The sequence below is a fragment of the Aulonocara sp. 'chitande type north' Nkhata Bay genome, linkage group LG15 (genome assembly GCF_057382095.1).
Source record: "Aulonocara sp. 'chitande type north' Nkhata Bay isolate Kocher_YH1m ecotype deep benthic linkage group LG15, A_spYH_male_GT1.1, whole genome shotgun sequence".
Taxonomy (NCBI): domain Eukaryota; kingdom Metazoa; phylum Chordata; class Actinopteri; order Cichliformes; family Cichlidae; genus Aulonocara; species Aulonocara sp. 'chitande type north' Nkhata Bay.
The window spans coordinates 21,270,491-21,296,891 of NC_141358.1; the positions used below are offsets into that span (position 1 = coordinate 21,270,491).

The 26,401-nt window shown below is 41.2% G+C and overlaps 1 protein-coding gene across 18 annotated transcripts in view; it reads left to right on the forward strand.

Annotated features, from left to right (window-relative positions):
* afdna (afadin, adherens junction formation factor a) overlaps nt 1-26,401 on the forward strand; it is a 118,829-nt gene that overhangs the window by 37,914 nt on the left and 54,514 nt on the right. For 11 of the 18 annotated variants that reach the window (XM_086264909.1, XM_086264910.1, XM_086264911.1 and 8 more), the window contains exons 2-15: nt 2,192-2,387; nt 2,515-2,627; nt 3,889-4,046; nt 4,230-4,384; nt 6,168-6,325; nt 9,520-9,604; nt 9,810-9,950; nt 12,452-12,496; nt 14,643-14,737; nt 15,561-15,808; nt 20,381-20,450; nt 21,660-21,730; nt 21,841-21,908; nt 24,552-24,757. In XM_086264909.1, coding sequence (XP_086121035.1) covers nt 2,192-2,387; nt 2,515-2,627; nt 3,889-4,046; nt 4,230-4,384; nt 6,168-6,325; nt 9,520-9,604; nt 9,810-9,950; nt 12,452-12,496; nt 14,643-14,737; nt 15,561-15,808; nt 20,381-20,450; nt 21,660-21,730; nt 21,841-21,908; nt 24,552-24,757 — 1,809 coding nt within the window. The remainder of the gene's footprint in view (nt 1-2,191; nt 2,388-2,514; nt 2,628-3,888; nt 4,047-4,229; nt 4,385-6,167; nt 6,326-9,519; nt 9,605-9,809; nt 9,951-12,451; nt 12,497-14,642; nt 14,738-15,560; nt 15,809-20,380; nt 20,451-21,659; nt 21,731-21,840; nt 21,909-24,551; nt 24,758-26,401) is intronic. The other 7 variants (XM_086264915.1, XM_086264925.1, XM_086264926.1 and 4 more) reach the window with 4 other exon arrangements.

The following is a 26,401-nucleotide window of genomic DNA, read 5'->3' on the forward strand; positions in this document are numbered from 1 at the left end:
AGTGGACGCAATGTCAGTACTGGTCCACAACTTTAAGATTATGACTTTCAGGAGTTTAGGGCTGGATTATTTAGGGGTGTAGATGGCTGAGATGAGACTTTGCAGGAATGCACCATCATCTGGAGGTGCACTGAACTTGAACTACACGTGGCTGCCCTTAACAGTTCCCAGTGGCCCCAGAAGGTGTCTGCCGTTGTACTGACCAGTGTGTTAATTATCCACCGCTCGCTCTAAGCTGGGCCTTGTTTGAACCTCAGTGTCTCCACGGTAACTGTAACCAACAGTTACGCAAGCTTGACAACGGCAGCCCTCGATGACCCACATTCCAGCAGTAAATCACAACGCGTGCACATTCCCGACTCCACCCTTGCCTATCGAAACTGTTCTCAGTGTTTCCACTCGACGGGGAAGGGGAGGCGGCGAGTTAGAACGAGGCGGGGAACGCTTTCACTTCTGTCGGCCTCTTTTTTTTTTTTTTTTCTATTTTCCTGTTTTTTCTATATGGAATAAAGTCCACAAACTGTGCAGAATTAGTGTAGTTGAATCTTTTGTTGGAAGTCTTTCTGCACACACTCCTCAGCCTCAGATTAAATGGTTGAATTTGTTTGTTTGCATCCCCTATTAGAAGCTGGCATGCGAGTTGTTTTGTTGGCATGCTGACAGAAAAGATATCTGCGGTCTAGGAGATCCACAGTGAAGACACAACATCTTTCCTGCCATAATAAAATGTAACAATTTCTTATGAAGTAAACCTTAAAGACACGCTCTCAGTGCTTACTCTGTACACTGAGAATATATGTAACTGTCACTTCCTGACCAATGGGTTCTCTGAAAATGACATCACTATTCATGAAACGTTACTTGGACCATGGTGCTCGAGTAGTATCTGCATTTTGTTCCACAGGTTCATCCACTTGTCCTGGCATTCACCTTAAAGTGGCAACATTTAATGCTGCACTTAAGAAGGCGTGCATCCCCCCCCCATGATGCCAGAAACCAATCAGCGTCTGTGAGAAACTATATATGGCTTTATGTGTTCATGGCTGCCTTCATCTTACTTGAATATCTTTCCACAAGTTTGTCTCTCGCTTTCAATTTGTTTTTGTCCCCTAGAGTGAGATACAATCACCTACTTTTTCAGAGTAATAGCAGCTACTAGCTATGCAATGTTGGCAAGCTCCTGAATACCTTAGATCTTTCTCTGGTGGCGGTTATGATGAAATATGAGGCAGATTTACTGCTGAGCCATAACATATGCATGTGTGTGCACAGGCTGCGAGCTACAGTTGCTGCGTCAGCACAGCGTTGCGTACATACATCAGGTTTTACACATTCTTGTTCTGTAGTACACTCTGTAGCAGATGAAGGAAATGTCTAAATGTAGGCAGTGGATTTGTACACATGTAGAGAAAATAGCCCTGGGTAGCTGTGTAACACAGGCTGTGTGTGTTCTGCAGAGGTTTCCTTAGACCTGCACAGTGTGCTGAGATAAAGTAGATAAGTAAGTTGGAACACATTAAATCAGTGTGCAGATCAGGAAGGTTATTGGAAATAACATTTGATACCAATTATATACAAATGACTTTAAGTACATATTTAAGATTTAATTCAAAGTAAACTGGAACTAATCGGTGTTGAACTGCTTGAAAGGGACCTATTACGCTCACTTATGACCTCAAATATACTTCACACGTATACGTAAAGTTTATCCGAAATGACACGCCTCATGGTTGTGATGTCTTCAGTATTTAATGTGATATTTGGACGGCAAACATTCATCTTGTCTATTTAATAACCGATGTCACTGAAGTAAGTTGTTGTGCTCAAAACTTGATGCATGTGGGCTGACAGTCCATATCGGTGAATAACTGATCAGCCTTCTTTTCCTGTCGTCGCACAACCTGCTGACACACTCGGCTCTCTGGATCTCAGCCAGCCTTGCATTTTTGCTCTCCCGCCACAGTCGAGGCTGCTGAACAGCCTCCTTAAGAGCGCCATCCTGCATTAATAATACGTCTGAGCTACTGTTTATGCCCTATTTTCTTTCAGTCTTCAATGTTAATATCCAAGCATTTGTTTATGCTCTGCATGTAAACGCAATTGTGTTGAATGTAAATGTTTGGTGTATTTTTGTAATTTGCGGCTTGTATAAACAGAATTAGTGACTCTCTTCCTGTGTTTTTTCTAAAAGGACCTGGAGTTCCATGGCGTGATGAGGTTCTACTTCCAGGACCGGGTCGCCGGTAACTTTGCTACCAAGTGCATCAGAGTCTCCAGCACAGCGACAACGCAGGATGTCATTGAAACGTTAGCAGAGAAGTTCAGACCAGACATGAGGATGCTGTCCTCACCAAAATACTCCTTGTACGAGGTCCATGTCAGTGGCGGTGAGTCCCACAGATTTCTGATGCAAGGAAAAGCGCGACAGACTTTACAGAATCCAATTAATTGTAAAAATGGAGAGTAGGAAATGGATGGCTCTCAGGTAAACTGGTCTTTCTGTGTCTGTGTTAGAAGAGCGTCAGCTGGACCTGGACGAGAAGCCTCTTGTTGTGCAGCTGAACTGGAACAAAGACGACAGAGAAGGACGCTTTGTCCTGAAGAATGAGAACGACATCCTGCCCAAGGTCAGCTGCTCTGACTGTTCGGTCCAAGTGTTCACTGTTAATCATTAGGCTTACTAGCGAGATGAATTATTCTTCCATTCATCCATAGCCTGTCAAGGAAAAACGAATCATTTTAAATCACTTTGTTCAGCTCTTCAAGATCACAAAGATACAAATGCGCATTGGAAAGGCACCAGCTGCCACTAGAATATAATCAGACTGTATATAAAAGATGGATGCTGCTTGGTTAATGAAGGGCTTTCAAGGAAGCCATCCAGGTATTTTGAGACCAGATGTGACGAGTGAGTGTCTGATTTGGCTTTAAAAACTGAAACGTGTGCTCACTGGCTAAGGACTTGTACTCAGCTTCATTTTCCAATAGGGAAGCTACTTCTATATGTGATACTGCCTTTAAATGGAACATAGTGTTTCCTACACATAGACTTTACTTCATTGAGCTGCTCGGGTATATTTAGCAACCCTCCTTAATCTTTTTCAAGTTTTAAATTTTTTGAATTTTCTTGGTATTTTTCATTTGCTCTCATGTTTTGTACCAGCTGGCTTCCTGCCAGGTTCCACTTATGGTCCTTAATATCTTTCAGCTGTTCCTTCAGGTTGTCTCTTCAAACTGTGATCTTTTCTATAGTTTTTATATCTTTATCCCACTAACCCTAACCAATTTTAATGATAATAAATGATGTATTTTTAATTTGTAATGTAATAAAAAATTAGAAAATGATGAAGCGTAAAAATCTGTGAAGTGTACAACTCAATTTTCGGCGACTCAATGTGCATAAAATTTCGCTCTACCAGCAACCTCAACCAGCCTCCCAAACGTTTTTGTGATTTAAAAGTGGAATGTATTATTGTTTACACGTACACTAATCAGTACTATTTGTGATAAGAGGTGGTGAGTATTTCACTGTAGGGAGTTACAGGACCACTCTGATCAGAACCTGGAGCAGGTGGAGGTGTAGTTTGTCTTCCTGCTCACTGACGATGCAGAGCAAGACAGCAACTACCTGTCTTAATTTAACAGCCTGTGGGGAGCACTGCAGCGTGCCTATTTGACCTTGTAAGAGGTGCTCAGGTTTTAGTGGGTTTTAAAAGTCCCTTTGGGCCCTGAGTCAAATTTGGACATTTTGGCGTACTCGAATGTCACAAAGATGCCGAAGATTTTCTTCTTTTCCTTGCTCACTTTGCTCATGTGCCACTTATTCACCCACAAAGGAGTGCATCTATAGCAGTTTTATCACTCAGCCTCACTCTCTTGTTTTTCTAGAAGAGTCAGAGTAACGGGCCTGAGAAGGAGAAGGACGGCGTGATACAGAACTTCAAGAGGACTCTGTCCAAGAAGGAGAAGAAAAAGGAAAAGAAGAGGGAGAAGGAATTCGCCCGAATCCCTGATGGAGACGATCAGACACTGAGTCGCGAGGACGGGTAACGCACTCATTCATCTTACATCCTGACAGTCCTCAGAGATTCTTTTTCTTAATGCGAGGAAAAGCACAGAAAATGACAGAATAGTGATTTAAACTTTTGACCTTTCAGTTCCTTCATCTGACTCCTTTTTTTTTTTCTTCCCTGCGTTTCTTTTTCTGTCCCATTTATTCTTTGGTTTAGAGAAAATCTGGCAGCAGAGGTTTATAAAGACATGCCGGAGACCAGCTTTACCAGGACGATCTCCAACCCAGAGGTGGTGATGAAGAGAAGACGCCAGCAGAAACTGGAGAAACGCATGCAGGAGTTCATGAGCAGCGATGGGAGGCCAGACTCAGGTACTTCTTAGAATTTGCAAATATCTTGTTTACGAGTTTATTCAGACCCTTTTCTCCTAATCCCAACATGAGCTCGGATTACCAACTGTGCCTAGTCTCCTAGGTGTATTAGTTCAGGGGTGGGTAGAGGAAAAAAACAATAGGTATATAACAAACACATTCCTTCCCAATTAGATAGCCTGCACCTCATTTATGTTAAAATTAAAAAGCATATAGTGCCATTAAATCCAAAATGTAGACTAATTGAACACTGCTAAAGTGTTTTGTTTCACTTTTTTAATGATGAGACAAGAGACGGAGCTCAGAGGGCAGTACGGTATGTTTAATGATCCCATGTGTATTTAAGTTTTTGCTCACTGGAAATAAACTGAAGTCAGAACACATTGGCTCACGTGGGCAGTTTGCAGGTGGTATTACTTTAAAATAATGAGACCGTCAACATCAAAGGCTAATCTGATATATTGTTACAGTCATGTGGAAAAGAGAGCACAGGACTCTAGAGTCCACAGTCACAGCTTCCATAGGACTTAAGAGGGCAAGTAGCAGCCAAGTGCTGCTAATCAAATCGACAAATTCACTGATGATCAACAAGTATGAGCACCTCTGGTTTGGACTGTTCAGGTGTGTATTGCCACCAAATTCAATCCAGTGTCAGAGTAACTGCAAAACCCCCAGAATCTTAAATGTTAAAATTCATGGTGGTATTTGTTGGAGTAAACAGTAAATTGACCTAAATATGAAAATCAGCTGTGAATACTGACTTTTTATGTCACAAACCGAAATGGCACAGCCAGAGAGGGACCCGGATTGGCTCTAAAACAAGTCTGAATGTCCTTGTATGGCTTAAAGGAAACCTGACGTGAACTCTGGAGATAATCTGCAGCGTGACCTGAACGTCGCAGTTCACTGTCGCTCCTTATCTGGTGTGGAAGGGCATGAGAAAGCAAGTTAAATTCTGTGAAAGCAGGTGTGCACATCTATTGGAGTGGTGTTTATATAACATGCGGATTAGCGGCCCACTTTTTGTTGTTAGTAAATTGTTTTCACTGCTCATCGCTAATTACTCACACCCACATCAGCTGCTTCCCAGAAGTGCCATATGCCGTTGGAGCGTCTCACGCTGACATGTTTACGCACACAGACATACGTCGCGGACGTGCCGAATGAATGAAACAAACATGCTGACTGGTTCAGCGTGTGACTCAGGCATTACCTAATCACTCTGCCAGACAGACAGATGGACGAGTGAACCGGCTTTAAAAACGGCTCAAACCACCGTCCGCATGCACATACAGCCGGTGAGGCAGGACGGCCGGTGGTTAGACGGTGACGTTCTCCCGGCAGAAAGCACTATTTAAAAAAACAAACAAAACACCCTTATTTTATGTAATGAAAATCCTGTTTGCTCTGCTGAAGCCTTCTTTTGTGGCATTTACAAAGGTGATCATTTTCAGTTGACACGTCCCCGTTACATGGCTACATGTTCCACCAGATGAAAGTTGTTATAAGCATTACGTTATTGCTTTTCCCCAAACTCATCTAAAAGTGTACGCAAGAAAGTTTAATGTCCAGGTCAAGCAAGAAATGATAGACCGAGAACCGATGGTGACAGAAGTTTGTAAAGTGGGAGTCTGCTAGCACCATTACATTGGCTATATTAAATGCAGTCAAAAATGAAACTAAAGGTGAAAAACACCCAAGTTCACTGAAGTAAAACTAGAACTAGGTGTGAAACAGTATTTAGTGCTTTTGCATTCAGAACTAACACACTCCGTCTCTGCAGGAGGCACTTTGAGGATATACGCTGACAGTCTGAAGCCCAATATCCCGTATAAAACCATCCTCCTCTCCACGAGAGACACAGCTGACTTTGCTGTGGTGGAGGCTCTGGAGAAGTATGGACTAGAGAAGGAGAACCCCAAAGAGTACTGCATTGCTCGGGTAAGTTTTCTTAAAAATCTGTAAACCCATCTTGTCACCTTCTCACGCTCCCAGTAAACACATTCATCAACACCATAAAATCTGCTTTGTTCTCGCTAAAATTAAAATCGAGTTAAATTAGGTTTAGTTCCTCCAGCTGCAGCAAATTCCATCAAACCCACGTTAACAGTAACAGAGTTTGAGCTTTTGTCACAGTTTAATATGTGATTTTATTTTTGAGGACACTGCGTGATGTTCACAGCTCATATTTGATCTTCATGGTTAGAGGTGTAATGTTTCCAAAGTCATGTTTCCGTTTTGCCAGACTAGCATACTTTAACAACTCCACATGGGACTCATCGTGAGATGGGACATTTGTATCGCCATTTCTGTTGTCGTCTGAGAATTGTTACACCGTTAATCCTGCTTCTCTGCACTATACAACCTTGACGCTCCGAGTTCAGTAATAAACACCTTTATCATCCTCCTGAGAGGCTGTGGAAAGTTAAGTTCACTGTCATTGCCACAAGGGTCACCACTGCTGTCAGTAAACATTGTAACAGCTTCCAATACGAGGAGCATGCTATATATCCCACCTTTAAGGCACATTTTAAACACATTTTCTCTTTTTTTGGTTCCTGTTTAAATGAAGATGACTAAAAGTTGGAAAAGAAAAATCCATGCCCACTTCACAGGAATGGCAGATTGAAAAGGAAAGCTTAAGGAATGCAGCTCAGTTACTTTCAGACTGAGTGCCACAGTAGCAGCAGATGCTCTATTATATCAGCGTGTGTGTGTGTGTGTGTGTGTGTGTGTGTGTTAGACTGTGACGGTGAACTTGGCTCACAGCCTGTCTCCTATCTGTCCTCTCAGCTTTTGCCAGTCGTATAAAACAACTGCCAATACACTGGAATATCCTCCAGACACACACACACACACACACACACACACACACACACACACACACACACACACACACACACACACACACACGGTTACTTTTAAAGGTACCTTTTCACTTTACAGTGTTGTTACTATCATGAAGTGATCTGTTACATTACAGGGCTATCTACTTAGAAAAGTAACTCATCAGCGTGCTTTGCTTTACCAAAACTGCACAGCCCTCATATGGTTACATTGTACAGAGGCTGTGTGATCTCATACAGAGTTGACATTGATAGCACATCGTAACCAGTAACAAGCTCACTAGTTTCCCTTTTCAGCTGAGCTAACTTGTTAGCTGTTGTGTGTTTGGAGCTTTTCCTTTGACTAGTGTTACTGCTGCAGTCTGGCCTGTTGAAAAGGTGTGTCCAGCACAGTTCAGCTAAACTCCCTGCACAGATCTCCAGTACTTCCTCAGTGACAGCTTGTTGTGTAAAAATTGCCTTAAGTAATTAACACATTTTTGACAGGACAGTGTGCAAAATGGAGTGATGTGTTTAGAGGCTGAGGCAGACTGACTCATCCTTGGGTCTGCATCGTTAAGTGTTGTTCGAGCACAGGCCAGTGTGGGAGTTTGGGACAGTCACTGACTGTGCCTAGTGCGAGTTCACCCTAAATTGCAGGGTTCAGGAGGTCTGCAACAATGAGAAATGCCAGAAACTGGTAAACACTATCCACCCACTCGTCCTTTTTTTTTTCCTTATCTGCATCATGGGAGCATTAATCTAAACACAGCTATCAAAAACTAACAACCACCACTGCCTCCAGCTCTTCTGGAGAGTTGAAAACTAGCTGTTGCGTCGTGTCTGTGTAGGTTCTCAGTCGTACAGGTCATGATAGTCTAAGGCGCTGAAAAAGAAGGCGACTGGATTAAGTTTTTTTTTGTTTTGTTTTTAATCTTTCATCCTGTGAAACAATCAAGAAACCTCTTGGATTAGAGGTGAAACATCTTCAAAAAACTTGAAGTCCAGTCACCTTCTTTTCAAGCTCTGTTTTGCATCCTGTGACTTCTCTGGAGATGTTGTCTTGTCAGATGTAGTTAAATGACCTCATCTTTGAGGCTTAAAGGAGCCTGAACCACATTACATCAGTCATTCTGTGTGTAAGGCGGGACTGAGATTACACAATATTGTTGTTTGTTGTAATGGTTAATGTGTCAGGTTAGAAGATTATAGAGTTGGAGACATGATGAGCTCCTCGTTGCTCCCCTATTGGCTTTTTAAATTTAAGTGATATCATCAGGATGGAAATGCTGGCTAGGGATTTCCAGTAAAAAAAACACAGTGGTGACGTTTATGATCCTGGTGATCTTCTTATTCATTGATTTTCACATTTCCTCCATCAGCTCATATTAGTCAAGGTCACTGAAGTTGAGGAAAACTCTTTTTTCCCCCTTTAACCTTTGTGCAATTATCAACCTACAAGGCTTTTGTAGGTTTAAATTGGACTTTTTGGAGGCGAGGACATGTGTAACCTGTAACCACCACCACAGTTAGTCTGTCTTTTCTGTCTTTTTCACAAAGTTATTTAGTAAATTCATTTGGGTTTTGTTGGTCTGGAATTTTATGCTCGACGAGTAGAAGGATGAACTGTTGGAACACATTTGTTCCATGTTGCAATCAGCTGATATTGTGTAGTCTGAATCCAGACAGCATTCGGTGGAAACAAAGTTTTACAGCCTGTATTTATGATCTTTTTCTTCTGGTACAACCCATAGCCACAGGTTATGGTAAGAGCATAGCCCTGCCAGTTAATTAAACCCTATGCCCCTTAGCTCACCAGAACTTAGCAGTACTGCAGATGCTGTAGAAGCCCACTTGTCGCTCTCCCACTTTCCATTGTTCCCCCACTTGTGAACATCATCCTAAGGTACTTGAGATGCTCCACTTGAGACAGTAGCGCTTCCTCAAAACAACCCATCTCTTACTGAATACCAGGGCCTCAGACTTGAGGGTCTAATTCATCCGCTAATGCATCTGCTCTCCACTGAGCTGCAAACTGAACCAGTACAAGCTGCAGGTCAGTACGCATTTTTAGACGGTGTGATGTGGAAAAACAGGATTAGTGGCTGACGTCTTTTCTTTATATTGTGTCTTGGAAAACTAGTTAATGGGGATTATGGACCATGTGGACATGGGAAAACAACCAATTTCTAAACTGCAACATCTGGAGATGTTATAACATGTTGTTTAATAAGTTCAATAATAAGCACAGCTGCATGAAATGTGAATAAACTTTGAATTGATTTGGTGTTTGTCTCCTTTTATTTGCAGCAAGATGATAAGTCGGGCAAGGAGGTGATTCTGGACGATAATGAGTGTCCACTGCAGATCTTCAGGGACTGGCCTGCTGATAGAGGTAAAAGACACACTCAGGCACTTGTCCCCTCGCTTCTTGGTCACTATTGCCCCCTGCTGCTGGTTTACTGAAATTACAGATTTTTTTTTTTTAAATGTTTATTTTAAATGTAATTTTTCTTTGACCATTGATCTTCTTACTGTATATTAACCTGTGGAATCTCTACTGCGTACAGGTAGTAAAATTTAGTCTTCCTCATTTTCAGGGGCATTAGTGTTCCAGTTGAAGAAGAGACCTCCGGACTACCAGGGGAGGAAGGGAAGGAAAGTGGATGACAAGGGCCTCAGAGGGAAGGACAGCTCGCTGCCTCCTGAGAAACTGCCTTATCTAGTGGAGTTGAGCCCAGGTAGGACCACAACACTATCATATGCGACCCTTCATCTTTGCTGTCAGTGTCGGTAGGCATTACAAGTGACAGCACCAGCGGAAGCAGCTTTTTTTTAATTTTTATTTTTTTATTTGTTGTTGTAATGGCAAACAGTGACCAACAGGTTGCAGTGTAGCTGCATTAAAAAACACTCAGGTTTGGTCAAAGGTGAGTCTGTCTTCGTGTTCCCTGCCGAGGTGAATGAAGCACATTATAATGCGGCTACATTATTGCTCCCACATCTTCTCACCACTTTCAGCTGTGTTGTGGTTTCTGTTCCTGCCACTGCAGCATTTTGTCAGTGTGTAAAAACCACTGCGGGCGGTTAACGATCACTGAAAGCTGCAGAGAGCTCTTAAAAATAGCTGGAGATGTTGGCGCGTGCTACAGCTGCTTGACTTTCTTTTATCCCCCCATCAAAAAGAGCTGTAGCTTTTAATATGAATTAAAGTTTCCAAAACACACGAGTGCACTGTGAGAAGTCACAGAATAAAAAAGACTTGGACTTTAGATCTTCTCCTTTATGCTTGTTGCACTGAGGTTATACCTGCCTGAAGGGTTTCTAACATAAGATAATTCTTTATTGGGGAAACATCTGGCAGTTCTTGAGGTTAAAGTGTAAAGTTATCAGACAGAGATCGGTAAGAGTTATATGTAGGTGTTGTTAGAACAAAAATGTGTCTGTCCTCAGTCACAGCAGCTGAGATCACTCTTTTAGACCACTCATGTATAATGAATCTCTTCATCATCATCATCATCATCATTATTATTATTATTATTATTATTATTATTATTATTATTATTATTATTATTATTATTATTATTCAAAGGGGGAAAACCTGTCCTAATCTTAACAGCCACATCAAAGTCTTTATCATATTTATTTATGATGAAGATGATTTAAAGAGCAAAAAGGTTAAACTTACTATGAAAAAGCTTCATTTGGTGAATTATAGGAAGTTTCTTACTGATGTAAGAGTATACAGGACAGAGACCACTCGTACTGTAAGAGGTAAGTTACAGTGGTGTAATAACAGCTGGAATGCAGTACATAAAACCCCAGATTATTTGTTTTGAGAGCCTTTCGAAGGGCATTTTGGAGAAACATACCCATGTCCTGTTAAATATGACACAACCCTAACAGCTTGTTTCCTGCTACTGATCCCTCTCTTTCTTTATTGGCCTTTTTGTCATTTTTCCTATCATGCCATTAACCTATCAGACCCGTTGGTGAACCCAATTCTTATTGGCACTTGAACTGGTTTGAACTGTGGTGCTGGAATGATATTGGCTCACCAGTGGGCCCTATCCAGGAATGTACTAACACGTCTACTTCATCTACTGTAAGGTTGACGGGTCACTGACTGTGGAAGATTGCCAGGATGGGAAATTGATTTGGTGGCTTGTCTAAATAACAGCTGCTTGGCAAAGTGTGTGTGTCTGTGTGAGGAGAGAGAGAGAGTGTGTGTGTTAATTAACTGGACTTTAATCCACTTCTATTAAAGAAAACACTGAGGTTACCCTGTAGAAGGCTTAAGATAAAAAGAAATTTGTTGTAATTTTTTACTTTTAAATGACTTTCCAGTATTTAAGTGATGTCCGGGCTACTGAGGGAAGTCCTATAACCACAAGCATACCTCTCAGTGCGTTTTCTTCATAGATTGTATTTAAAATATGGACATAAGGGATGTCTCAGCCTCAAGCTGACAATTGTGTTACCATCTAAGCTTTATGAAGCCAGATATGACGAGCAGAGGGCAAAGCTGACTGTGGGGCGTAGGCGAGCCCCTATAAAGCATCACAATAGACGACTATTTGGGTGCTCTCCCCATTTTACAGCCTTTACGGCACCACCTGATTGAATGAACACCACTCTGTCTGCTCTTGGATTTTAAACTAAAACCAAAATTTGACACTTTAAAAAAGCAGACCATTAAGCTCAAGTTTGATCCTAAAAACACGTGAGGTGAGAAATAAACCACAAAGTCACCAAAAATAACACGTTTAAACAGATAAAGATGCTTTCACCTCAAAGTCAGGGCAGGCAACATAATGTCACCAAAATGCATACTTGTTTGGATCAGTGGTTAAACTGTTGGGAAGATCTTTTTTGTTATGACCTGTTTTAAGATACATACTCTGTAAACTAGAATTTACAATTTACTTGCAGTGTGCGTTGTCATCTACACACTGCTTTGTTTAATTCATTTAAAATTTGGACACTAAGACAAATGTAGACAGTGAGAGCCCTTTTAAAATATCGTGTGTGTGTGTGTGTTTGCCTGCTTTCCATGCAATTAACGGGTTAACAAGGTATTTTTTTTCCCTTCCTTGCTGCATTTTCACCCTCTGCTATTTGTCTGTTTTCTTTCCCACCTTCTTTATGGCATGGTGCGTATGCGTGTGTGTGTGTGTGTGTGTGTGCGTGTGTGGGGCCTGTGCATGTCTCCTCCTACCTCCGTGCCTGCCTGCCTGCCTAGGGCGAGGGAATCACTATGCCTACTACGCCTATCGGCACCACGAAGGTAAAACTCTGCCGCACCTGTGTGTCTGTTGGTGGGGTCAACTCATTTGGCCAATAGTGGTCAAACAGCCCTGATACATGTTTTAGATGTGATTTAGGCACTAGTACTGAACAGAGAGGTTAGGAAAAAGTGATTTAAACAATTTATTTACATTTTACATGAGAGTTATTTAATACTTTCTGTATCGGCATTAAAAACAGTCAATAACAGCTTAAATACATTTTAGGATATAAAGTTTTGATAAGAAATAGGATTTAACATTATATCCAGCCAATCGCAGGGAAAACTGAGACCTTTTTGGAAGCATTTTTGCAGATTGACATTCATTTTATTTGAAGGGTACACGAAACTACTAAATCAATTTATTTCACCAGTTGCTAAAAGCTCACAAATGAACTGATAATAATCGAAGTGACGTTTCTAGTGAGTTACCTCATAACTGACTGAAAGACTGAAGAAGTCAAAACATGGGAATTATACTTCTGTGTTAAATCTACCTGTAAAATAGTCGTAACTGAAAATCTTTCTGAAATCCTGCACCATAATGTTCGATGTTACCTGAAGTCCACCTGCATAGAAATGTAACCACATGTCACTGCCAGTGCAGCCTGCACAGGTAAAACGGAATGCTAGAGGCTGCAACCATCACTGGCATCTATATTTCACACCAGAAGTCTAAATCGAGCATAATGCCACACTGTGAAAAATGGTGTCTGTAGACTGCAGTTGCAACCGTGTGACCTCATGATCTTGCAGCACTCAAAGATGACCATCAGCTGTGTCTTCAAAGTAGCTTTGATAAAATGGCAAAAAGATGGAGTCGGTCTGCTGTCACTGTTACTGCAAATTCAATGGTCATTAGGCAGCTATATACTGTTACTTTCAACCAAAACCTCATAGATGTGAAACATGAATTTAGGAATTATTCACAAATAGTGCCATAGTTGCAGCAGGATGTTGAATTTCACTGTTAAAGGATGGAGGAACCTTGATATTATGTAGGATTATAATATTGGGTCGATGTTAAAGAGCCATGATGCAGAGACGTTGTGTTCATTGTTGTGGACCAACTCTGACTGATTGCAACATGTTGGCAGTCTCTGTGTTAATAAATTAGATGCAAACCTGCTAATAATCAGGTTGCCTTTGCAAGGGGTTCTGTGCGGTCGCAATCAGGCATCTGGTTTCTGCAGCGCGTTCATTAAGCTGCCAAAAGGGAAGGAAATTAAACGCGTTTATCAGCCACCGTGTTTTTGTTTGGTTTTTCATCCTTTTAGTTGCAGACAGTTAGCCGTCATATATCTACTCGTGTCACTGAGCCATTAGAATGCCAAATAAATTAGATCCAAATATTCTAAAAAAACAAACTAATATGCAAGGGTGGCTCCTATTCAACTTAATTCAACAATCACGTAGATGAACATAATGTGTTAGCATCTAATCTCTAATTAATTAATTTCAAATTCAAAATAATGATGATAATGGCATCAGTCACAAAACAATGAATAACTGTTGCAATATGAAAAGTTATAAATGAATAAAATAGAGAGAGAAAGGGGGAAAAAAATGACTGAGGGTCTAAAGAAAGTGAAAGTACGCCCTCGGCTCCTCGTGATTACCGTCCTTAAACCTTTAACTGGCACAGAATTGATGGAAGAAACAAAACCGAGTCGGTATAGCAGAACCTTCTAATCTACGGAGATCTGTTATATTAGCTACCTTTTGACTACAGTATTATTTTTAGAAGATGGTTATATGTGGGGTTTTTTCTGATACCCTTTCACCCCCCCAACCCCCCACAGCAGCCAACATTTTATCCCTTTCCCTTCACTGAACTAATGCCCTGCTTTGCTTTTACTAAACCCCTACTTACTAATATCAATAACTGCACTGCAGCCCCACCAAAACCCCCACACTCTGTGCCACATTAGCAGTGCATAATGCACAGCTCTCCATATGTCACTATGTATTGACTCTGTACTGTAGTAATGCTGAATTGATTGACTGGGATTTCAGTCAATCAGTGTATGTGTATGTGTGAGTTTGTGTAGTGAACCTGTATGCCGTTTCTTTAAAATGTGATGTGAGTGCAGCCTTACCTGGTTTCTAAATCTGAACGTGTGTGTGTGTGTGTGTGTGTGTTCAGACGGCTCAGACTCTCGGGACAAACCCAAGCTGTATCGGCTTCAGCACAGCATCACTGAGGTCGGCTCAGACTGCACAGACGACGGCGCCATCCAGGTAAACACCCCATTAAAATACAAAAAATTCTAATACAGACTGTAGAATACTGCACTATATAAACTGCACATATTAATGCTAGAATTTTTCTCTTTTTAAAAAAAGTACTACATTGCAATTTTAAATTAGGATTTCTGTCTTTCTAAAGCTTTCAGTATTTGGGAAGAGCTCACATGCTGCCAAGTTTTGATGCCAGTGCATCCGAGCACTGATGCAAACCCTGTGGAGTTCCCTCACACTCAGTGTTCCCTTACACACACACACACACACACACACACACACACACACACACACACACACACACACACACACACACACACACACACACACACACACACGGTGTTGAATTAACTGTGCAAACATCACGACGTTACTGCAGTTTAAAAAGCTGTCTTTAGATATGATTCAAATGAAAAGCAAAGAGGTGTAGCTGGTGGAGTGAGATGCTGACCAGTGGGGGTTTTTGACCATAAGGGCCATTACACTTGAGCAGCTGCAGCTAACTGTTGTTTGAAAGTCGATCAGGTGAAAATCCAGAGACAAGGTCAGCATCAGGCAGCTGATGATCATTCCAAGGTTAATTTATGATACTTTTACTTGGCCGTCCTGGCTCGAGTTAAACTAAACAGCAAGGGTGTTTAAGCTGATAGAGAGGGGAAACGGTGCACAGCTCTAATGGGAGCTTGAAGTCAAGTGAAACTGACTGCAGAAGAGTTATTTATTTATTTATTTTGCCAGAAGCCAGCCCGACTTACAGCTTAAAAGTGGAGTTTTAGCCTGATGCTGCTTATATAGCTGATATACTTGCTGTGTTTGTCTTCAGCTGCTTGGTCCGGGGATTCTGCCCCACCACTGCAACCTCATGCACAGCGAAGGCATGGTGACTGTGACGCCGCACGGCCCTGACGCAGACACATTTGTAGACGGGCAGCGCATTATCGAGACGACTGTGTTGCGTTCTGGCTCCACCATCCAGTTCGGTTCTGCCCACGTCTTCAAATTCGTGGACCCGATGTTCGACCAGGGAGGGAAGAGAGAACCGGCCATGCCGAGAGGCAGACACAAGTCTGGGTGAGGAATGGGAAAAGGGTTTGTGGGTGTCTGAATGCAAAGTTTTCACCTCAAACTTACGGACATCCATTCTTCTTACTATCCCTCCTTCTTCAACGTCTGTACACACAGTTTCCCGAAGCCTACCAACAGTAAAGAAAGAATAGGGTGTTATTGTAAATGAAGGGAGGGTGAGGTTTGGAGTTGGCAGGCGGAAGCAGAGATGAAGGGAAGGAAAAGTGGGAGGAGGGAGTCTGGGATGGGGAGAGCAGGGAAATGAGAGGAAGAGCGGAGGTCTGGGGTTACGGCAGGCAGGCTGCCCTCTAATCTGATCAACATGATGTTGGGTGTGGCCTCCTCCTCGCTGGAGTTTCACACACTAACGGGAGAAAGACGGAGGGCATACAAGATAAGAAGAGAAAGGAGAGTGTGAGAAAGTTAGGGATCAGTGAAGGAAAGGAGAAACAACTTAAAAGTCTTTAATGGATGACTAACACTGAAAGGAAGAGAGAAAGAAGGAAGTCTGTAAGTACCCAAAACACTAACTCACAACTGTGGGTGTGTTTCTGCATGAATTAGTTTCTACAAATGATTCAAGAAATTGTCCTTTATCTTTTGTAGCACTCTTTCATAAGCATGTGCTCAGTATTTTCTAAAGCTCACAAGGTCATGAACACATTTAAATTAGTTTTTTAACAATCTAGAGTGTAAAGTTTGCCTCTGTAAGCTTTGCCTTCAGATGAAATAAACCTTAAAATTATTTTGGAGTAAAATGAGCATAACATTTTTGCTTGGCTGAATTTAATCCACCAGCCTGGGAGTGTTTTTTTTTTTTATGTGTTTAAGAGCTGGTTTGTTAGGTTTGAGCGCTTGCTGAGCAAACACAAAATTATACATCAGTGCAGCGTTTTAAAAGAGAGCTAATCCTGTATTTAGCTGTGGGCTGTGACTGCTTTCACAACATGTTCCTCAGAGGCTTTGACACAGGTTTGCATTCCAGTTAGAAACTCCCATCAGGTGATTTTGATTAGTAACCTCAGCTATAGAAGAAGACCTCAAAATTCATGTTTAATACGAAAATACAGCTCACAGTGCTCCACATGTCAGCAGCAAAATGTGACAATAAAATACTTCAGCTTAAAAAAAAGAAGACTCGGGATGAATGAAGTCCACAGACTGTATATATAAGATCAAAGTAGCCACTTGGTCTTTTATATACAGTCTTAATGTTGGTACTTTTGCTGCTCAAGAGTCATAAATCTCTTGCTCAGCCTGTCCCAAACAGCAATACATTATATTTGTCAGACATTTCCATTAAAAATGCTCTAAAGGGCTCCAGGAGCACAGGCATGGTTCAGATCAGCGCAGGTCAACTACAGCTGTCTATGTCTGCCGATTCAAATTCTGCCCTTAAGTTTAAGACTTGGTAGAGTCTCATTGGATGAGTTTTACCCAGTGTAGAGGTGTTATAAAGGGAGAATTTATCAATAGAAGCCAAAAATCTTTTTTTTTTTTTTTTTTTACAGGCTTTAAATACATTTTTAATGTGTGTGTTTTTTTTATTTTTTTATTTTTTTATTTTTAAAGAGTTAAACATCGTGCATTAACATTTGTAATTTCTAGCTATAGGATATAGCATAAATCGCATAGTTCATTCTTACTATTGATGGTTTTAACGATAGGCAGCTGCATTTAGCCGGTTCTGCCTGTCCAGATACAAACATGAGGAAGATGAAATTAGCTTCCGGGTCATGGATATAGTGGATTTTTTGTAAGTTAAAGAGGTCCATATTTCCCCCAGGAGTTACAGAAAATGTGTGAATATTGACCTTAAATTGAGATTAAGCTTTTTTGGTATCACGAATGGCGAAAGGGAAAATTTTCCTCATTGCCCCAAAAGAAAACCCATTTTTATTTTTCTATATAAGCAAGAAGTACACCTGTATAATCAGATTTCTCAATGGTTCAAATAATACTTTGGTCATTTTATTAGATTTTTTGTTATTGATCAGCTCCTTTGGGAACTTTTTCAGTTGTCAGCTCAGTTGGAGGCATTGTGAAATGATGTTACGAGAAATGAGAACACCGAGGAGTTATATTAAGACCAGGGATCATTTTGTGCAGCTCAGAAAAGGAGAAGTTGTGGATGTGGATCTCTGTGGTTTTCTGGGCTGCTTTCCAGTGTCCTGCTGCACAAACATACCAGGATACCTAGCCACAGTCAAGCTGAGGACTCATCATAATGTTTAGGCCAATTACTGCAGTAGTTTGGCGAGGATTCTTTTTTGGCGTGGTTCAGATGATCTTGTAAGGGAATGAGTGTTTGATCCTTTGATAATCTGCTCCTCTTAACTTCATCTGTATTCACTGTCAGTGAGTGAGAGAAAAACATGAATGAAACCAGCCAGAAGCCTTAAAAGGAACTTTAATCTGTATCATGTTTAATTTGAGATCATTTTAAATAAATCGTTATCAGATCCTTGTGCTGTAATCTCAGTACGCATGACACGGCAGATTCACATTTTAAACACTGTTTTTCATGTTTTATATCATGATAACAGCCTTTTTTGGTCTGCATGTTTGACTTGTTAGCAGCTGACAGAAGTGTGGCACAGATGCAGGATTACAATAGTACGCTTTCTAAACAGAGAAATGAGGCGAGTTGCAAGAAGACTGTTAGTGAGCGGGCGCAAGGTTAAGCAGCACTGTGGTGTGTTTGTTTTGAATTTTCTGTCAGAGTAGAGACTGCCAGAAAAGGCAGATGCTATTGCTGTGTGCTCATACTGCTATGATGCAGTCTTGGTTCTCTTGAAGGTTTCTTCCTCTTAAAAGAGCGTTTTGTTTTTTCCTTCCCACTGTCATCAACTGCTTGTTTAAAAGGGATCATTTGATTGTTGGGGTTTTTCTGTACTATTGTAGGGTCTTTACCTTGCAAGATGAAGTGCCTTGAGGCGACTATATAAATAAAATTGAATTGAAAGTGACCATTTAAAATGATGGCGTCTTGGAAGACATGCAAGGATGGCAGGGTGAGATGGTGGGCCCAGCTGAGTTATCAAATAATAGCAGCCTTATTGGTTAGAAAGCTGCATCCACAGCCGGTATAAAGATGGACAAAGATTGAAAAATTACACCTTCATTCTTTTTAATGGCCAACAGGACTCAACTCCTCTGATTGCAGAAGGTTTCTGGTCGTATAGAAGTCTAAGTTGACTCTCACCTTCCTATCTCCAAGAACTCTGTAAACATTTTTTCATTACTTTAATGCATGAGGCCTTATTTTTGTCAAACACTGAGTGCATTTTGTAAGTTATAGTCATCCTGAGGCTTTTCCAGGGTTATCCAGGATATGTGTGTGGTTTCACAGTCAGATCCACACCTCGTTCACCGCATCTGGTTTCAAAAAACTGATAGTGAAAACACTCATTTTGAGGCTTCATAAAACTAACAAACAGGTGGCATCACAGTGGCTCTCTCCAGCTATTGTACAGTACAGCTAAAACACACAGAAAGCCTTCCTTGGTGCTAATTAACAGACCAGAACTGAAGCACAAGCTTATTAAATGGTCTGCACTTTAAAACAGAGTTTGTGAAAGGGAAAGCCTATCTGTGGAGGCTAAAACATGCTTTTTAATGCAGTGACGTGGGAGCCTGTGGGGTTCGACTCGCATTTGAAGCCAGTCCCAGGTGGCTGTTAGAGGAATTGCAGTCTTTGGCACATCTACATAGTATTTATTTTCCAGCTGCGGAGGTTGTGGCTTTGAGCCTGATTCACATGACTGTCTGGTTTCTGAGATCACATGACACCTGTCATTGATTCCCACGCTGGGATTTGGGACCATCTTGTTAAAGATGTTAGAATCTGTTTTCAAAAGCTGAAAACGGCAGCATCAGAAAGATTTTAATATTTTATCTGTTTTTACTGGAGTTATGAGTTTGTTCGTAATGTACTTCATTTGATTAGAAATTTAGTTTAAGAAAGAAAAAAACAATCAGTCTACTTTCTCTGTCTATGTTGATGCTGGTAATGGTTTAACCTTGTTTGGCTGCTTTTGTTTATTGTGTGCGTGATGGAGATCTCCGTGTCAATGACATGAAGCACTGATGCTTTGTGTTTGTGCTGTGCTCTTTATTCAACATTGATGCCTTGCTGTCACGCGGGCTGTGAAAGCAGAAGCCTGTCTTTTTAAACCCGACTGCTGTCTCTCACTCACACACACACACACACACACACACACACACACACACACACACACACACACACACACACACACACACACACACACACACGACACGACACGACATCCTGGCGTTGCTGTGAGTTAGGACCCGTGGCGTGGCTTCTCTATAACTAATTAGACTGTTATGTAAGAGTGTGCATGCATAAAGCGAGCTATCTGTGTGCAAATATCAGCGAGTATTTTACTGCCTCTCACGCCCATCGCTCTCCTCTGTGACGGTGAGTTAGATAAGCGAGCGTGTGTGTGTCTGGATTTAAGTCTGCGCTCTTGTCGACGTCAGTAATGAAAAGTCAGCTGTGGAGAGTGCAGTTCGTCATCTGAACCTCTGAATGTCTGTGTCTCCCCGCTGAAGCAGCGTACCAGAAACCACCTTCGACCTTCACGGAGACGTCCACAGTGGAGGAGCCCTGCCTACCAGCAAGGTAACACACACATGCACACAGACAGAAAAAGAAACACCCACTCATTTTCGTGTATATACTTTATTCCATTCAAAATTCTCTCTGCTCTGCTTTCTGCTCTCAAACACTTAAACACTATGCTGTTAATATTTTTATGTTTTATCTGTCTGAACTTTTATTAAGCAGACTGGCTGAAAGTCGGGCATCATCATATTTTTGTTTACTGCACTGCTTCTGTGGTGGATTCTCCTTTTAAAGTTGGTTTCAAATAATGACGTTAGTTTATGTTCAAGTCATCGCTGTTCAGGCTGCTCTAAACATGCCAATTTTGACAGTTTCTTTTCCCCCTGCTCTGTATGATGCCTTATCTCAACTATTGTCAACACAGGTGCACAGCTGTCACAGCGAGCACAGAAGCTCCACCCACCTACTATTTAAGCCTTATTTTTGCGAGGGGGAACAAAACTACTACAGTAACTAGTCGTGGTAGAAGAATTCACAGATTTAAAAATATGGAGCCAATCTTATTATGATAATTATGCACACCAGTGGTATTTATCAGTATCTTTCAAATTTCTTTGCAGTTAAATGTCATTTATAGAGTGACAAATCATGACACATCTTAAGGTGTTTTATTTTCAAAGGTAAAGACTATGCACATATTATAAATATTATAAAAACACAATGATTCCACAATCGTCCGTGAGAGAGCTGCTGATGACAAAAAGGAGAAAAATGACTCTCATGGGTTTTCCAAAAATAATTAAGTCTTTTGTTGATTATCGGTGTTGATTTGCAGATCTTCTTGAGTGCATTTCATCTAACATTTAACTCCAAAGAAGTTTAATTCAGATTATTTAAAAATCTGATCAAAGCCACAGATTAATTTTGTCATTTGATTATTGGTTTGACTAACTGCAAAAGCTCTGGAGAAGCAGCAAAACGTTTTTTAAATGTCAAACTCAATACAAAGAAACAAAAACTTGATGAAAAGTGGAAAAAGGGTTGTCATGTTGCTTTTGCTGTAGTAGTTCTGCCAATAAATCTGACCCAAGTCACCATTGTCGGCTTTCCCAGACAAAACTCCATGACACCATAACTTTGATTTGTTTCCCCACGCTGCATTTAAGCCTCGTAGGACTGTAGCCAGTATCTTTAAAATATAATAAGGGACAAATTTCCGTATGTTAAGTTGAATTGAAGCTTCTTTTTTTCTCTGTGTGTTTTCAGAGCTCAGGAAAGCTGGACATGGAGAGAGGAATGGTCAAACCCATGATCAGAGGAGAGCAGCAGGACAGCAGGTCAGACATGGTTTCCTCCAATACCCTGGATTCTCTTGATCCTCATGCTTATCCTTTTTCTCCCCTCTGTATGGATCTCCTCTCCTCATGGTTTGAATCTGTCTCATCAGGTCTCAGGATATTTCAGCAGACAGAACAGAGCTGACTCTTCCAGCCAGCATCGAGTTCAGAGACAACTGTGAGTGTTCGCGCATCACTTTCTGCCTCTTCATTCACCTCACTGTGTCAGTGACACAGTCAATAGCTGGAAACTATTGAACCCTTTCAGTTCCCGTCGTAACGTCCTGGACCGACAAACCTGACCTGATTGCGCTGGAAGTAGTGCTGCTCAATAACGGTGTCATGGTTAATGCAGGCAGTTCAGAGGCTTTTCACGTTTTCTCTCACCTCGCCGACCTGCAGCGATGAAAGGCTGAAAGCCATTATAATCATTAAAATCCTATTTGACGTTGTGGCACAAAGTCAAGCACGTTCAGTGGTTTTTGCTCCTCGTTTCTGAGCCTGCTTGTGATATTCTTGAACAAGATCTGCGGGTGCAGCCGGGGTGAAGGCGACTCTCCATCGCTGCTTTTTGAAGCCAATGTGGTTTTATTTGATTTATCAGAGTGTGATCTTCAGCATTGGAGGTCGACACCTCCAAATGTGAGACTGTGAAGTGCCCTCTCTGGGTTGAAAGGCAGATATCTCAGGATGTTTTTCGTCGTCTTGTAACAACGCCGCTGGAGGTTTTGGGGGCATGTTTATCTGGGAGGAGACCCTTGGGAACTACAATCAATTTATAATCACCAATTAACCCTTACCCCATGCATGTTTTTGAACTGTTGGTGGAAGCTGGAGTTCCCAGACAGAACCCATGCAGACACAGGGAGAACATGCAGGCTCCATACAGAACGGAAAAGACTGGATTCAAACCCAGGAACTTATTCCTGTGGAACTTTTTCTGTGAAGCTGGCAGGTTGAAGACCATTTCATGACTGGCCTCAAAGGGTTTTTATTGTTCTCTCGTGCACCTTGAACGGTGGAGAAGTTTGGTGCTGTGGTGCATGTATGAAAACTGCTACATCGGGGTGTTTCTGCCTTTACATGTCAGAGTACATTACAGAGATTAATATTAAGCTTCATGATTTCCATCTCTGCGTTTTTCTGAGCCGTGTTCGAGCTGTGCATTCCTGTTTAATAAAGTAATAAAATGAAAGTTCTCCTTTTTGTCTGCCGGTGTGGAGGGAACCTTAGAGCTGGACTGAGTTGTCCTAATCCCCGGCATTTAATTTTCTAATGTCTCTAGTGAATCCTTTATTAGATGATTTCAGAACTCTTTGTTGCTGTTGGATGTTAAATTCATGATAATTGAGTTCCAGACGGCAGTGCAACGTTTCGTTTCCCACGCTTTTTGTAGCCACGAACGCTTCGAGCCGTTTGCTTTGTCTTCCGTTTATTGACTCTTCTTCTGCTCCGGGCCCGAGTCTATCAGCGTGCACGCTCTGACAGTGCTACAGTATATTTGGCACCGTGTGTGAGATCATCTGTTTTCCAGGCAAAAGATGGTTTTTGGTCATAAAGTGGTGGAGACTCTCATACCCCACAGTCCTCAGGGAGCCTAACCATGTGCTGTAAGAGGCAGAAAAGGTGCAGTAGTCTCATCTTCAGGTTTTCATATGGAGTGTTGTAGCTGCTAAAGTGCAGCTGCCACTAGTTTGGCATCGAGTTAAAACCGAATGACTCTAAAGTGAGGCAGCTGGTTTCATTGGTGTTTTCAACATGACACGCATGTGCAGCCAATATCTGCACCGCCAAAGCGACTGATACAAACTGCTTCCCACAGCTCAGAGGCGGTGTGGGCCGACACTTCGAACATGCAGTTTGATTTATTGTGTGCAGTCATTTCTGCCTTTACATACAGTTTTTAATGAGAGATGATATATAAAACCTTTGCATTCATTAATTACTATTATCAGCTATAATGATGAGCTGTTATTCCATGAAATAATAAAAAAAAAAAATCAGCTATAGTGAAAGAGTTAAACAGGTGGAGATTGTTGTCAGAAGGGGCAGGAATAAATGAATGAAAGCCAAAATAGATGAATAAAAACATGAATGAATTGAATAGTAAACTAGAAGTCTAATAAACAAATGAATATTATTATTGTTATTATTGTTATTGTTATATTAAAAAATAGACAATTCAGAAAAGTTAAGTTTTATTTATCAGTCAACACAGTGGGGAAAAGAAAAACGACTGATGAAAGCAAAACGAAACCAGATAAAAAAAGAATAAAATGAGAATCCATGAATGAATTCATCAATGAATGGCTGAGTGGGTTAAAACAAACAAACAAAAAAACAACAACTGGATGGATGGAAACAGAATAAATAACAGATGAATGAATAAAGCCAGGAACCAGTTGCTGAATGAACTGACAACACAAGGAGTATCTGAATGAAATGCTGAATGAAAACACAGGAAACAAATAAAACTCCTGCTTGCCTCTTTAACACATTTCCGGTGTTTTCTACTGTAGGACTACGATAAAGTGGCTGGAAGTAAAAATGCTCTGTAGTCATCAGTTCAGTTCTCCATTGTTTTGGTGTCTAAGAAGCCTTTAATTCATGTTTTCATAACCCAACTCACCCTTTCTGCGTCAGACTTCGTTGTCTCACCCATACACGTGACCATAACCATGAGTTTAGTTTGTGGGGGATTACTTAAGCTGCATGTTTATTAATTAATTATTAATTAATCACGTGAAATCTGTTACGTCCTCTGACAAACAGCGGCTGCCGCAAAGATTTTATCGAATGTATTCTCTCTGTGTCCATCCAGCTGAAGACACCTTCCTCTCTGCCATCATCAACTACACCAACAGCTCCACGGTTCACTTCAAACTCTCGCCCACGTACGTCCTGTACATGGCCTGCCGCTACGTCTTGTCGCCCACCTACCGGCCCGACATGTCGCCGTCAGAGAGGACGCACAAGGTCATCGCCATCGTCAACAAGATGGTGAGCATGATGGAAGGAGTCATCCAGGTCAGTAATGCGTCTTTTAAAAGTCTTTTCACTGTAATTTTTAAAAGCAGTCGAATCAAATCATCGATTAATTTGCACGTTATCTCGTTCTCATGCTCCTCCTGCTTTTGTCGAATATTAGGTGACGCTCAGCGGTGTTCTTACAAAACTACATTTGTAGTTGTTGTAAGCTGTGTGTGTGTGTGTGTGTGTGTGTGTGTGTGTGTGTGTGTCTAGCAGCTTTTCTCCACAGTTGTGCTTTCGATTCTGTTTGTCCATCACTCAGTGTTACGCTCGAGATGTGAAGCCTGTTGTGACTCAACATGGAGCTACTGTTACTTAAAATGTCAAGTTTGATGCCGGTCTTATAGCCGTTTTTTGTAGGGGAGGGAGGCGGTGTCAAAACAGTAATTTTTAAAGACTTTTTCGAGATCTCCTCCTCTAAATAAAACTACATAGAGGTATCTGTGTTCAATATTGCGTTAAGACAAACATCTGCAAGAAGTTTTAATAAACATGCTAAAAATGCCTGGTTTTAATTGAAACAGTCTGTATGGAAATATGAAAAAGGATTAAGACTTTCACCATCTGTTGAAACTTTTTGTTAACTCTGGGCCACGTTAAAAACAGCCAGAAATTCTTTCTCGTTTTCCCAGCAACTTCAGTACCTCATATTTAAGCGGTTTTTAAACCAATTTTGATACTCCAAGTTTCACAAGCGTCATATCGCAATGTGGGATAGATAGCTGGGCACAAGTTATAGATTATGAAATCTTTTTACCTATACTTTGATGGCAAGCTCATCTTCTAGTTGCGATCCCTTCACAGAAAAGAAATCCGTGTTCAAATGTTCTGTAAATTGATTTAGACACATCACATCGATCAGTTTCATGTCCTAAACAGGTGTGGGGAACTTCAGGCCTCAAGGGCCGGTGTCCTGCAGGTTTTAGATGTGTCCTTGATCCAACACAGCTGATCTAAATGGCTAAATTACCTCCTCAACATGTCTTGAAGTTCTCCAGAGGCCTGGTAATGATTGATTCAGGTGTGCTGACCCAGGGTGAGATCTAAATGCTGCAGGACACCGGCCCTCGAGGCCTGGTGTATACTCTATAAAATATTTATAGCATGAAGTTAAGATTTTACATTGCTTAACTAAAGTTACTGTACAAAATAAAAGATAAAAGTGATCCTTGCTGGGTTAGGTGGGAGCACGATGCCACATATGAAGCAGAGGATCTTAGGAGGGGAAAAGTAAACACATAAACACCTACATGTTTCTTTTAAAGCCTCCAGCTTCCAGTAAAGCCATTACTGCTTTTATTTGTTTAGCCTGCAGCAAGCTATTCATTGTCTTTGGCATGCAGAAAAGTTCTAAAACACAAGCACAGACTCACAAATGCACACACAAAGACTGTAAGACTATTTCAGTCTGTGTAGTAGGAGTTCAGCTTTATAGAGTTTCAGGAAAACTATCTTTAGCTACAGACTGAGAGATGTGGGAAGCTTGCTTATAAACTGCGTGTGTGCGTGCGTGCGTGTGTGTGTGTGTGTACGCGCGTGTTTTCAGTTATCATCTGAACATTAATCATTGCATACGAGACACTAATCCAGCATCTCTTTGGGATGTTCCTCGCCAATAACAGTGCTCGCACTCTCTAATAT